The 14,969-nt window shown below is 43.8% G+C and overlaps 1 protein-coding gene across 1 annotated transcript in view; it reads left to right on the top strand.

Moving 5' to 3' along the window:
* Nucleotides 1–473: 473 nt before the first annotated feature.
* The window catches only part of LOC105926836 (adhesion G protein-coupled receptor A2), a 57,445-nt gene continuing 42,949 nt past the window's right edge, over nt 474–14,969 (top strand). The window contains exon 1 of the mRNA XM_036144476.1: nt 474–1,531. Coding sequence (XP_036000369.1) covers nt 1,101–1,531 — 431 coding nt within the window. The 5' untranslated portion in view covers nt 474–1,100. The remainder of the gene's footprint in view (nt 1,532–14,969) is intronic.

Below are 14,969 nucleotides of genomic sequence, written 5' to 3'. Positions count from 1 at the left end.
ATATTACTTTTGTTTTTATTGCTTGTAAGCCATAATCATTCAAATTAACTGTAATACACCGCAGTGATATGTCTACATGTAGTGTGAGTTTCACTTTTTGAACCGAGTGATTGTTTTTCCAAAGCAGTTTAAAGCACCTAAATTCCAGGTGATTGAGTTATTATTATTACACAAATATTTATTGACAAAAGTAGAAATTGCTCTTCCAAAAAATTATTTCTACTTGAATGCTGTTAAAATGTGAATAGAATGAAATAATGTGATTATGAAGCATAATGTCACATTGTTAATTTAATTAATTAATGGCTTTATAGTTGGCTGTAATATGTTGTGCTAATGATTAAAGGGAACATGTGAAGTAAAAATCCGTTCAGGGCATCATTCAATGTTGGGGCTGCTCTGGGACTATGAAGTGGTTTCTGTTGGGGTGACCCTGATCCAGACGCACTAGGACCGCGGGGACCAGAGCGCAGACGGGGACGGAATGGGCGCACTTTGGGTAGTATAGCCTCAAATGAGTGAGTTTTGGGACTGACTGAAGCACACATGCAAACCCCTCGCTTTATTTGGAGCAATTACTCGGGAGCAGATGAGGAACAAACTCACTTCTTGTCCGGTTTTATTCCGTGCTCCCCCTCCGGTTCAAATTCAGTTTAAGCTGTGCGTGCGTGCGCGGGGACCTCCCGGGAATCGAGGAAAAGCCGAGCAAAACTTGGGGAAAATCACCGAAACGAGACAGTAAGGTTACAGATGGGACTTTATTCATCGCTTCCTTAGAAATAACAGGGACCCGGACTGGATGTGCGTCAGTTCTGCGCTAGATCAGCGCAGGGGTTGACTTTCAAAGGGAAAGATAACGGTAATTTGGACACTCCCACGAATCCTACAATGAGTGTAAATCTTTTTTAGTCTAAATCGCATCTATCTTTTACAGGATTTAGAAAGCCTTCGCTGTAACTGGTGTTGTAAACTCTCGGATGGACCCCCGTCTCTTGGATTTATTCACCTTTTGGAGCAAGGGGGAGCCGTGCGCCCGGGCTGCCATGACATAACGGGACATTTGGGAAACCAGCGGCTCTGAACATTTCTGGAATGACCGGATGAGATGGGAGTTCATTACTGAGCGAAGGACTTTATCATCCATTCATCTATTCAAGGTCTGTGAGTTTAGTGTGCCTCTTTTCCCCTTTTTTAAACTCCAACCGAGATCTTCATTGTGGAGATATGGGATGACTGGAGGCGGGGGTGCAGCTGAGGTGAGATCCAGGCGAAGGACAATGGTTGCGCCCGCAGCTGGCATCCCTCTGCTGCCGAGGCGTCTGGTACTGATGCTGCTCCTGCTGTCCTCCTCCGGAGAGGGACTCGTCCAGGTCTGCCCTGGCCCGCTGGCCTCCACCAGCGGCTGCAGCTGCGCGGAGGATCGCCCCAAGGCGCACGGCGCACAGTCTGTGGGCAGAAGGGTGAGCTGCAGCAAGGAGGAGCTGCTTGAGCTTCCGGACTTCAGTTTGTTCCCCAACAGGACCGTCACTCTGTAAGTTGAAACGTTAACTTCTGAACAGACTCGTGTGCATCCAGGTTCCCTCGTTTTGGGGGTTTGTCCTTTTGCTGTGTCAAGCAAACCTCCATGGGATAGTCAGAGATAGTCAAGGATAGTCACTGTTAACTTAAAAAGTTTCCATGCCAAGACTTAGAGTCCCTTGCGAAAATTATTCCGGCCTCTGAAAATGTATATATTTTTATACCACAAAAAAGTGTGGAGTGTGTTTATATGAATCTCCCCCCAGTCCAGACTTCCAGCTAGTAAAGATTCCAGTTAGAGGTCTGTTAGAGAAGATTGGAGAACCAAAAAGCATAATGAAGACGAGCGAACGCAGCAGGCAGGTTGGGAATAAGGCTGTTAGGGTATAAAACAATATCCCCAGCTTTCAGCATCTCACAGTTCAACCCAACTCATCCTTTAAAAACGGAAAAGAGTAGAATATGGTATAAAAGCAAAACTACCAGAACATGGCCGCCCGCCTAACCCGGCAGGCAGGGCGTGGAGAGCACCAATCAGAGAGGGTAGGTCTGGGGGAGCTGCAGGGATCCACAGCTCAGGTGGAGGAATCCGTTGACAGGTCAGCTGTTAGTCACGCACTCCACATATCTGACCTTTGTGTAAGAGTGGCGAGAAGACAGCCATTATTGAGAAAGAAAGCAAAAAGAAGCGTTGTTTAAAGTTTCGTTGCAGGCCGCATGTGGCGCAACATGTAGACGGAGGAGGAGAAGGAGGAGGAGGAGACCAAAATTAAATTTTTTGCCCCACATGCACAACACTGTAAGACAGGAAAATGACACTCCACATCACCCTGAACACACATCACTACTGTGAAACACGGCGATTGCAGCAACTTGTCGTCGACCCAAAACACACAGCCGGAGCTCCAATGGAATGGTTTAAGTCAAAGCACAGGCGCATGAATGTCCAGTGGAGAATTTGTGAACAATAATTGGAAAACCAGGTATCATTTTCCTTCCGCCTTACAGTCCGGTGCTACAATGTGCCGTTCTACCACCTACAATACCAACAAATCATGCTGATGTTTGAGGTCGTAACCTCATGAAAACAAACTGGGAGAATCTTGAAAGGGGTGTAAATACTTTTGGAGGGCGCTGTGTTCGAATCGGTCGGGTCTCCGCCTCCTTGCTGTCAGGTTTTACTGTGCCGAGAACCTGGAGCTGTTGGAGAGCTTGTAAGGTCAGGCGTCTCCATCTTGATCCACTCTCACGTTGCAGCGGAGGGTTGAAGGTTTCCTCTCTGTGAAGCGTTAAGGAGCGGTGTGATCATCGTCAGGGTCCGGGCCTCCTCGGCTCAACTCTGTCACTTTAAATCTGCCTCAACCAGGCCCTCTGCTTCCAGCTCGCTCCTCGGCCCTCCGCCTCCACACATGGTCCGGCCGACTCGGCCTTGCAAAAAAAAAAAAACGAATAAACAGAAACACATTCTGAGCGTTTTTACATGGGAGCCTGTGCTTGAACTGGCGGCCGTGGCTCTCACGTCAAAGACAGCAACAGCCTGTCTCTGTCTCCGTCTGAGAGCGGGAACAGCACAGCTTTGGTGCAACATTTTTAATTATGAGCCTCTTAGTTGTGTGGTCTTTCTGGAGCGCACTTAAAAGGGCCTCGACACGGGCCAAAACACACTATCATTCTTGATAGATTGCTGATCTGTTAGTGGCACATATTTCTGGGGTGGCGTTTCGGCCCGTTCGCGATGCAGAACGTTATTCACAGCTGCTCAGAGTTCCTTAGACCGTTGCTCATTCTCACACTAGGCTGCTCTGTCCATTCTCTGACAAAGTGAGGGAGACGCAAGATGCACACGGAGAAGAAAACTGTCTACAGCGCTGTGGAAAAAAAAAGTATTTGCCCCTCTTAAAGATTTTTCTTCTGTTTTTGTTTTTATTTTTGGTCACCACTTAGATGTTAAATTTCAGTATAACACAAAGATAAGCCTTGCAAATATCAAATGCACTTCTTAAATTTTGATCTCATTTATTAAGCCAAAAGGTGTCTTAACTGACCCAGGCCTATGGGAAAAAGTGTTTGCCACCTACATCTAATACCGGGTTGCGTCACCCTTTGACAGCAAGAACTGCCATGGAGCATTTAGGATAACTGGGAATAAGGCCTTAATATTGCTGTGGAGGGAGTGTGTGCAACGCTGTCATGCAGAATTGCTTAAAACGGTGACCTTTTAAGCTTGAACAACCTTGTTCAAAGCCATGCCACAGTCACTCCATAAAAGTCCAGACTTTGACTAGGCCACTCCAAAACCCTTCATTTTTGTCATTCAGAGATGAACTTGCGTGTGCTCTTCTGAACATCGTCCTGTCGCACAGCCCAAATGCGCTTGCCGTTGTTTTCCCTTCAGGATTTCCTGCTAGGCAGCAGAATTCATGGTTCGATTAATTACAAAAAAAGATTTTAAGGTTCTGAAAAACAAGATCGGCCTCACACCATCACGTTACCACCGCCGTGTCAGACTGTTAGTGTGATGTTCTTGTTTTGAAAGTCTGGGTTAAATTAATACCAGATGGAACGGGAGTTACAACTTCCCGAGTGTTCAGCCTTTGTCTTGTCCGTCCAAAGAATGTTTTCCCAAACGTCTTGGGGATCATCAAGATGCTTTATGTCAAATGTGAGACGCACCTTTGTGTTGTCTTTGGTTTTGGCACAGGAACTCCGATGGATGCTGTCCTTGCCCTGGCTTTTCCTTATTGTTGTTTCACGAACGTTGACCTTAACTGGGACAAATGAGGCCTTTGTTGCTTCAGATGTTGTTTTAGAGTAATTTTGGTAGACCAGCCACTCCTGGGAAGGTTTTTTACTGTTTCCTGTTTTCTCTGGTTGGGTATAACGGCTCTCTCTGTGATTCGATGGAGTCCCAATGCCATTGAAATATAATTTTAACCCCTTCCCAGATGATAAATATCAATGATTTTGTTTTGTTCTAAAATGTGAAAGGTAGCTGTGTTATCTTTTGGGATCTTTTAGTCTACTTCATGTTGTCAGACAGGAGCTGTTTTGGGGATTTCTTCATTCTGCAGGGTTTGCAATAATCTGACCTTGGAATGGCAAGTAGAAGGGACCCAACAAATATGGATAATCACAGTCAATTTATGATTTCACAATTTGCTTAAATGTATTATTGTCATCTTTCATTTTTTATGTTAGTCAGGTTATCTTTTTCAACGATTAAAATGTGTATGTTGATGTGAAACAGTTAAGTGTGACAAAATATAAAAAGGCGGAAGACATGTGGGAGAGAGCAAATTATATTTCACTGCAGCCAGCATATGAGGTAAAGTGGAAGAGATTTTAGCTCCAGGACACTACGGCCAGCCACCAGTCCATTTATAGGGCCTTGTGTTTTCGCTTAATAAAGGCAAGACAAACATCTGTGGAACACATTGCTGAAAAGTGGAGGATGGAACGGCTCGGTTGGCAGTGGTCGAGGTGATTGAAGATAATCTTCCATTCCCGCACCTACTAATTTCGGTCGGGTTGTTTTCGTGCAGCCCGCTTGGCGTTCCGTGGCCCTTTCACAAGGCGCAAACAATCCAGGGTGCCATTTTTGTTACCTTGCCTGAGAAACAGCGGCGTCTGGAAGGTTTTGTTTTTTCCTGATGCATTCAGCGAGTTCTCTGAACGCCCCGCGTTCCCAGCGCAGCTCATGACATTAGCTCCAGATGTGGAATGTTGGGAACTCTCGCTGATGTTCGTGTTATTCCTGACATTCCTCAGTCTGCTCAGACCCTGCAGACGGTATCCCAGGTGCGGCAGGGTTCTTCGTGCCCGCTTCGAGGAACCTTCTCTCTCTCTCTCTCTCTCTCCTGAGGCTTGCCTGGAGATATGCTCTACTCCAAGCGGAATAGGCGAAGACTGAAGGACACCCGGTCCTTGGCTTCCGGGGCCGACTGCTTCGTTTAACGCTCAACAGCTGGCCCCTGTGAACGTTCAAGCTGAGGCCCCTCAGCATCATGGGAAATCCCAATGGGGATTTGTTTATTAAAACTATTAGCTGGCTGTTTGCTGTTCGTGCCAACCAAAAGAGCGAGCAGGCACCCCAGTTTGACCATCTGTCCCTTGCTCCTTCGTCACACTGCATCCTATCTGCATGCTTATTCTTATTTCACGTAGCGAATACAGAACCTCTTCCCTACATTCCCTCGTGAGCTCCCACTTTCCCCCCATTTTCCTTTATCTGCAGCTCCCCGGTTTCTCTCCTCTTCCCACCCCATTCTATCATGAGTTCATCCACATGCAGTAACTCTCAACCTAAATATTTAGTCGACTTGGTAGGAAACTGCCATGTCCAAACTTCTTCCAGATGTGAGACTGCACAGGCTTGTGTTTAGGCCTAATTATGCACGGCTGCAAAGGAGCCGGATCGCCGCTTTGGGAAAAAGGGGGAGCAGGAGGGGAAAAGAGAGGAGAAGGGAAGGGGAGAGCAGATAGGAGGGTGAGAGTGAAGAGAAATGTTTTGGGGTGAAAGTGGAAGAAAGAAGGCAGAGGTTGATAAGAGGTCGAGGAGTAGGAGAAAGTTCAACGTGAGGGGTAGGAGGAGTGGGAAAGAAGGAAAAGGGGGGGGGGGGGCAAAAAAAAAAAGAGAAGGGAGGATGGAGGGGAGAAGCTTGGCAGGCGGTTCAGAGGGATGTGCCCCTGGAGACTGAAAACTCCCCAGCCCCTGACTAACAGATCTACAACACTGGGGTGAAAGAGAAGAGGAGGAGGCCAGGCGCCTCTTGAAGCAACATAACTTTGTTTCCAAAGTGCCGCTTCCCATTCTAATTATTATTTGTCTTTTGAAGATTGTGAAGGAACAGAATTTACAGTGACATGCAAAAGTACTCACACCACACAAACCATTACGCGTTTAGTGAAATTGCGAATTTAAATCTTACTTATAGGAAATGTTATGTGATGATCCACCACCAGGTAGCCGTATTTTCCTAAATCCATCTTCCTCTGACCAGCTCTGACCGGCTCTTTGTCCCCGCAGAAGAAAAGCCCCCCCACAGCATGATGCTGCCGCTGCCGTGTTTCACTACTGGCCTGGTCTCTTCAGACTCTTCAGCCACACTTAGCATTTCCCATTTAGGCCAAACAGTCCAAATTTGTTCTAATCTGATTTTAGCAAGTTCTTCCATGTTTTCTTGTGTCTCCAAGATGGTTTGTGGCAACATTTTGGCAATACTTCTTAAGGCTTTATTTGAATAATACATTTCTTCTTGTTGTTCTTCCACAAAGGTCATATTTTTGCTGGAGTGCCTAGTTAGAGAGGACAATGAATAGTTATTCATTGTCCTCTCAACAGATTCTCCCACCTGAGCTGGGGATTTCTGCAGCTCCCCCAGAGTTCCCACTGGCCTCTTGGCTGCTTCTGAGCTGTCAGTTTAGCTGGACGGTCATATTCAATTACACACAGAATAAATCTCTTTGCAAAACAAGTGAGTTGTAAAGGTGGTTAGTTGTACTAGATTTTATTTAAGGATATCAAAGCAAAGAGGACTGAAAACAAGGAATCCTTCACTTTTTAGCTCACAAATATGGGCTAACTTGTATTGTTATGTTATACAAAGTTCCATTAAAATCCATTTAAGTTTGTGGTTACGGCGATAGAAAGTATTAAGGGTATGAACTCTTTATAAGGGACGACGAACATAATCATGAAATATACCTGAAGATGAATACAGATCTTATGCATCATAACTTTTGCTTAGAAATCACGGTGGAGAAAGAGCCTCTCTCAGTGCTCCATGCTAGCAGCTGTGCCCGTTGTAATGCTTTAATGGATAACAGACAAATGTAGAGAATGTACGGTGGCAGCTTATGTGTGAAGGAGCTTGTGCTTCATCCTGTGGCTTCTACCAAAGTCAAAACCGAACTCCTCCCCACGCATAGTTCAGTTGTCATCATAGACAGTGACTGATAGCTTTGGTTCTGGTGGGTGCCAACCTAAGCGGGTGGGCACAAATGTTCAGGGTGGGGGGTCACCATGCCCTCTTCATTCGAGACAGCTGCAGGAAAGTCCAGCATGAATATCAGCGTTGTTGGACTCTGTGGGTCTGAAACCAAAATATCCTGGCCGGGCAACCAAACTTTTATCATTAACAACTGAGGTAGTAAAGGAGCAGTTGTACCTAGCACTTCTAGCTTTTACTCCTGGCAAGATAGAAGTGCACAAACCTTTACTCCTTTAATCTTTTTCCACATTTCATCATGTTTTAACCACAAAATCAATGTATTCTATTGGGATTTTAGATGACGAACATACAAAAACAAATGCATAACATCAAAGTGTAATGAAAGTGATGTTTTTTATTTCTTTCTTTGGAAATAAAAATATAAAAAGCGTTGCCTGTATTTGTATTCAGTACCCCTAAAGGAGCTGCAGACATGGACCAGAAATAATATTTCGATTTTATTCTGATTACTGATACATGATATCTGTCTCGATATATTTTTCTTTTCATAAAGTAATTATAAAACAGCATCTTTGAATGACAGCGTTATCCCAAATGTCACACATCCACATTTTTTAACAAACAGCTGTAGATAATATGAGAAACGGCTGAAAAATAACCTACTGGATTACATAAAAGTTTAATTCTAACGCAACACAAACCATCTGGATTTAAACGATACAGTCTCATCTTATATCTCATTTTAAAAAACATCTATATTTAACAAAATCTTGATATATTGCCCAGCCTCAGCTGCAGATATCATTCAAAAGTTGCCAGGATAAGATGCCCTTTTTTTTACCATTTAGAAGTCTCGTTTGTCTAATCACTAAAATGTCCCCACTTTGCATTTCTCCATTGCTGTATCAACAAAACAACTTAGTGGCCACCACTACTAACTCTTGATCAATTCCAGCGGTGGCTTGTGAAAATAAGGGTGGGGATTACAGCAAAACAGTAAACTCTACAATAAATCAGTCCAGGGTCACAGCGTCTGCTGCTAAATTGTTAAGTCTGGCCGGTTTGGTATAAATTCCCTTTTTTTCCCCCAGCAAAAGCCTTGTGAAATTTCTTATTTTCTAAATAAATGACTGAATTTTCTATTGCGCCGCCATTCTCCCCTGTCTTTTTGTTGTTGTAGTCTGACTCTCCCATTTGCATTTGAACCTTTGAGAGCCACATCTTAGGATCTGCAGACAGGACAACTATGAGTTGTGAATCAAAGATATCTGGCCTAACAGTGGCCTGAAAAAAGCTGTTGGTTTTCTGTTTGCTACAAGACACATGGGGGGCACACAAAACTGTGTAGATAATCTTATTAGATTAGATGAGAACTGTATGCAGAATCTATATGCAGAAACCTTTGTGTGGTGAAAAACCCAATGCTGCAAATCATCCTGAAGAGGCCAGTCCATTGATAAAAACATAGTGGTGGCCGCATCATGCTGAGCAGGAGCAGGAAACAGGTCAGAGTTGATGCGAAGATAGATGGAGATAAATGCAGGGCAATCTAGGATACATTGTTGGCTGCAGAAAACTTCAGACTAGTGAGGAAGTTCCCCTTCCAACAGGCCCACTTTTCAGATCTATATTTGTGGAACATTTTCAAAACTGAATATTCTTTTTCTCTTTTTGCTCCACTGCGTATTGCATAAAATCCTAACCTGTACATACCTTGATATTTGTGCCTGTGGCAGGTCAAAATGGGAAAAAAGGTTCAGGGATATGGCTAGTTTCACAAAGCACTGTAAATCTAAGATAATCACATTTGTCTGTTTTTTTAGAGCACGTTTGGCTCCCTGTGGTTGACCCTAATGTTTTGCTTTTTTCCTGGTTCCGCATCTGATGAGTGCTCTGAATTTATGTCATTTCAAAGCCCCCCCTCATTACCGCAGCGTGATTCAACAGCAACAGCACAACTCTGTGTGCGTTTCAAAGCCGTTTTATCTTTTGAGTCACATTGTCACTCTCTCGGCTGTGCCAAATGTAGACCTACCCTGAGGAGCCTGCAGCTGTTCTGGCGGTTTATCCCCTGATTCATACGTGTTGAGATGGGAGGATGTTGACAAAATGTCCCTAGCCTTCTTCTTATCAGCGGGGAGAATTCCAGTAGTGGGCAAGAAAGCTTGAACCCAGGCATTCCTGCCGTGGTGGGGTTTATTTATGTGTGGAAAGGTGTTGAGAGAAGAGGGGAGCAGGCTCTCCACTGCACATGTTAGGTGGGGCGGTGGTCAGCAATAAATCAAAAAAGCAAACAAAGACCTGACACTGGATACTTGGAGCTTTGGACTACAGCTGCAGCACCTGCCAGTGCCACACAAACCCTGGATTTTATTGTGCCAGTGCAGGTCATTGGAGTAAGACCACAGTGGGACACCAGCGCCCCCCCCCCCCCGTCCCATATCCCCCCCAGCACTGCAGCTTCCTGCATATTTGGATGCCGAACGCATATTTCACTTATCACCTTGTTGTGTTTGTTGATTGGACTGCTGACATATTTCAAAACTTGGCAAAAACAGTCATGTGTTGTCATAGTAATTTCATCCTCCCCCCCCCACCAAGTGGCTTTTTGTTATTTTAGTTTTTCCCTTCTCGCCGTTCTCTTCTTATCTTACTCCAAAAATGCCTGACTTCTGCGTTTCTTTGCCAGCGCTAACTTCCCGCTCCCTGTGTCTGACCACAGCGGCCCTTAAAGTTCCTGCTCGGGGTCAACAACACAGGAACACAAACTGAAATAGTGGGAGCCACAGGCGCTGGGGAGGCCTGTGGCTGCCTTGTGGGGGCGTCTTTCTGATACGTGCATTCTTTAGAAAGAAAACTTGGTTGCAGTGCGTACAGTTCTTTTTATGAAATAACTTTAATCTAAAAGATGCCGTAACCCTAAGGCCTAAGCCTACTATAACATGTATTACATACCTATTTAATACCGTAAAAAATACAACTTTAGAATAGTAAAAGTCACAAAAATTGGAAGAACAAAACAGTAGAAATGTTAGACTGAATAAAACAAAGAAACAATACACTGTATTACCAGAACTATTTACTCGTCTGCCTTCACACCCACGAGCATGAGTGTCATCCCATTCCTAATTTACTGGGTTTATCATGGTATGGGTCCCACTTTGCAGCTGTAACAAAAACTGTTGGAGTCCATCAATTTTTATAGTTTTTGCAGAAGAGCATTTGTGAGATAAGACACTGGGGTTGGACAACATAGCCTGGTTAGTTGTCCCTGCTCTTATCCTTTCCATAGGTGTTATCGGGTAAAGGTTTGGACTCTGTGCAGACCAGTGAAGGTCTTCCACACCTAACACAATCTCCCATTTCTTTATGGACTTTGCTTTGTACACCGGTGCACAAGCATGATGGAAGAGGAAGAGAACATCCTCAGACTTATACCTTCAAGTCTGGAGCATGAAAATGTCCGGGTATGCTGAAACATTAAGTGTTCCTCTTACAGAAACTAATGAAAAGGGAGGAGCTGGGGAGGGAAAAGAGAGGGGAGCATAAACTACATTTTAAAATAGTCGGCCAATTTACAAAGCCTGAGCGACACCACACGTAACGATAAGAGACTGTAGCTAGACCAGGTTTGCTCGTACAGCGTGTGGCGTCCGGTCAGACAATAAGCACAACACACCACAGACAAACAGATTTTACTCAGGGTCATTCATGGGAACTCTAACAAAACCTCTCAAGATCAAACGTGAATTCAGAAACATGAATGGCAAGAAAGAATAATGGCGATAGATTGTGGACTAATTTTAACAGAGTAAAAAAGAAAAGAATAGGTGTTGGTTGAATAAGTGGAGAGAACATGAACGAGGGGCTCTTTATTTGCTCCACTTTAATATGAGCTGTTTTTTTTTTGGGGGGGGGGGGGTTTCTCTCAACTCGCTTTCTGATTGGCTACATGTCACATTCAACAGGCTGCCTGCTCGTTTGACCTTGGGGGACCGTCCAACATGTTGAATATCCCAGATTTGAGATCGGAGCGGTCCCGGCGTTCCACCGAGTGTACCCAAACGGTGTTAACACGCGACACATGGCAGAAATATCTCTTAATATTATCTTAAGAGCCACACCAATAATCGGGGAAGGGGAAGATCGGGGGAAAAAATCGTGCTAAAAAACCTGCCGTGTGAACCAGCCTTAAAGGGCTGAGCGCGTCCCCTGAAAAACAGTGCCCCACCATAAACCCTCTTTCCACCAAACTTTACACTTTAGCCAAATGCAGTTCCCCTGGCATCTTACAGGACACACAAGGGACACAAGACTCAACGAGGAACAGAGGAATGAGTCAGAGGTAGCATAATGGCAGAATCAGCAAATGAGACGGGATGACCAGGCAGCTTATATACAGAGGTAGTGGAGAGAGAAGACATGGAGAGCAGGTGTAAGAAATCAAGGAAGAAACACAGGAAGAAATCTGACAGAAGATATAGGATGAAGTAAGGATAGAACTCACTAACTAATCTACAAAAGTGGAAATAAACATTCGCTTAAAGCAGCACTGTGTACGTTGTGACCCAAGTATTAGCTTGGGATATATTAAATACATTTTCAGGTCAATATGTAGCACTTGGCACGTATCAATGCTCTGTGTGGTCCCTACTCAAAAACTTGTCTATGTAACTTTAGAGGGTCTAGCACCCCTAATGGCAAAAGGTTACATGGTGCTGCTTCATGGAGTAAATTTTAGAAAGCACGATCCAGGAACTAAAAAACAAAAACAGTCCAAAGCAAACACCTGGAGATTGTGGATGACATATAATTAGATATATATAGCATGTACATTTTTCCCCTTCGATGTAAATATATGAGGACGGCTAAAGATTGCAAAATTTTAAACTCCATCACCAAATTTCCTTTATCTATTTTAGTTTATTGCACCAATCAGAGGGGAGAAGCCAGTTGTGAAACAGAACAATGAGTATTCATTAAAATCTCTGTGGACGCAATAACTCACTTTATAGATATAGTGTAATGACGTATTCCTTGATGCGTAATCCAATCAGTCACTGGAAAGCATGTTGGTCTACCATGATCTTGTAACATCCATCTTTGTTGTTTAATAATTTTGCGGAACGTGGCGCTTTTGCAACTAGTCGCGAGAAACCAAACAATGTCGGCGTACCGAACATGCGCTGTGATTTAGAAAAACGCCTACAAGCAAAGCTTAATTATGCGTTGAGAAAAATAATAAAAATTATGGTATTTGGAGCAGAAATGTTTTAGGCAACCTTTTTTATTTAAAACAAATTGCAGCTTGATTTCCCAGCCATCTTTGCTCAGGAGAGGAAAACAGAGGCTTGTTATGAGACAGAACAATGAGACAATGTTAGCCAGGCATACACCACATTCCTCGCTCTCTCTCTCTCTCTCAAACAGCTAAATTCACTAAATTGCCTCATTAAAATTGTAAAAACACTTTAGACAGTGATTAAACTGGTCATTGTGTTCCTGCTCTGCAGCCGTAAACATTCCACTTTGGCCCGTTTTGATGAATCTAAGACTCCAAATTTTGCAATAACTTATTGCATCTTTACAGTAAAGCAGCTGTGATTCAGCTTTTGTTAATATCGTGTGGCAGCTACTTGTTTATGTCTTTAAAGGCCACTGGTTGTACTGTTGTAATAAATTGTGTATAGAAACACATTCCACGGACAGTTACTGCTCGCAGAACTTGATGGATTGTCTAATAAGACTTACTGCAAGCCGGGGAACTGTGGATGTGTGTTAGTTTGCTTGTGCACACACATGTGGGAAGGGCGTGCACCGCCACAGCTCTCAAAATAGACCTCAGTCCTCCCCTCTCTAATTAGAGACATTTTGAAAACCCGGATTTTAATTTTAGACTGGCAGCTTTTGGACCACTTGTGCATACACACAGAGTTAAACATGCACACTTTCCATAAAAATAACTCTGATAGGTCACACACTTGTGCATCTAAATCGGCACACACACCCAGAAACCACAACGCCAAACTCCCTGGCCCAGCCTGCTAACCCAGGCATAATGCAGCCCACTCTGTAATAAGTGGTTGGACAGATGCAATGCCAATGCAGAGGCACGCTCACTATGCTGCTCATCAGGATACTGAACTACAGTGCCATGCGTAAATGTTCGTACCTTAACCTTTTTCACGTTTGTCATGTTACAACCCCAACACTTTAATGGACTTTATTGGATAGGCCAACACAAAGCAGTTCACAATTGTGAAGTGGGAGAGATATTTTGCATATTATTCAAATACAAAAATACTAATATCTGAGAAGCTCGGCATGCATTTACTGTACAGTCAACCTCTTGAGTAAATACCTTGCAGAAACACCCATGGCACCATTACAGCTGCAAATCTTTTGGTGTCTGTCTCTGCCATCTTTGCACATCTGGAGACAGACATTTTGGCCGCTTCTTTGCAAAATAGCTCAAGCAGAGCAAAATTATACAAACCAATTTTTAAATCTTGCCACTCATTTCCATAATAACTTAGGTGTGGACTTTAAATGTGCCATTCTAACACATTAAATTACACTATTCCATTTTGTCCTGCCAGAAGACGCACATCCACCCCAGTCTCCGGTTGTTTGTTGCTTCAAATATTTTGGCTCCATCCTTCAAATGAACTCTGACTGACTTTTCTGTCCATGTTGAATAAAAACATCGTCACAGCATGACGCTGCCACCACCATGTTTCACTGTGATGGCGGCAGTGTTCAAAGTGTGCATGTAGGCCAAACAGTGTCATTTTGTCTTATCTGTACATAACACCCATTATCTATGCAACCTGCATAGATGCAACCTGCATCTATGCAACCTGCATAGATAATGGCAAACAGCAAACGGCTTCTTCAGGCTTCCATAAAGACCAGATTTGTAGTGAGGACAATTTATAGCTGTCCTGTAAACATATTCCCCCACCTGAGCTGTGGATCTCTGCAGCTCCTCCCTTGTCACCACGTACTTCTTGGCTGCATTGCTGATTAATGCTATGATTATCCAGCCTGACAGTGGAAATGGAAAGCCATGCCCTTTGCGGTTGTGCATTACTCTTTAAAATAATCCTCCACTTTTTCTCCCCTATGCTTCTCATAATTAGATTATGAATTGAACAGTGCTCTGCGAGATGTTCAGTGCATATAATATTCGATTATAACCTTACCCTGCGTTAAACCTCTCCACAGCTTTATCTCAGACCTATCTGCTGGGCTCTTTGGTCTTGTGATGCTGTTTCTTCACTAAAGTTTTTTTTAACATACGTCTGAGTCCTCCCCAAGAACAGCTGGATTTATACTTAGGCAGGGGTAGGCCTTTCTTAATGCAAAGGGTTTTATTTAAGGGTATTAGAGTAGAAGGGTGTGGTGTGTGTGTGTGTGTGTGTAAATGCAGAGTTTTCAGATTGTTCTTTGTAAAAAGTTTAACATTTCCTTCTGTTTCCTTCTTGAAAATTGTGTGGT

Source organism: Fundulus heteroclitus, chromosome 12 (genome assembly GCF_011125445.2).
Source record: "Fundulus heteroclitus isolate FHET01 chromosome 12, MU-UCD_Fhet_4.1, whole genome shotgun sequence".
Lineage (NCBI taxonomy): Eukaryota > Metazoa > Chordata > Actinopteri > Cyprinodontiformes > Fundulidae > Fundulus > Fundulus heteroclitus.
Note: the sequence above shows the minus strand (reverse complement) of the source record. Positions and strands in the feature narration are given on the sequence as shown.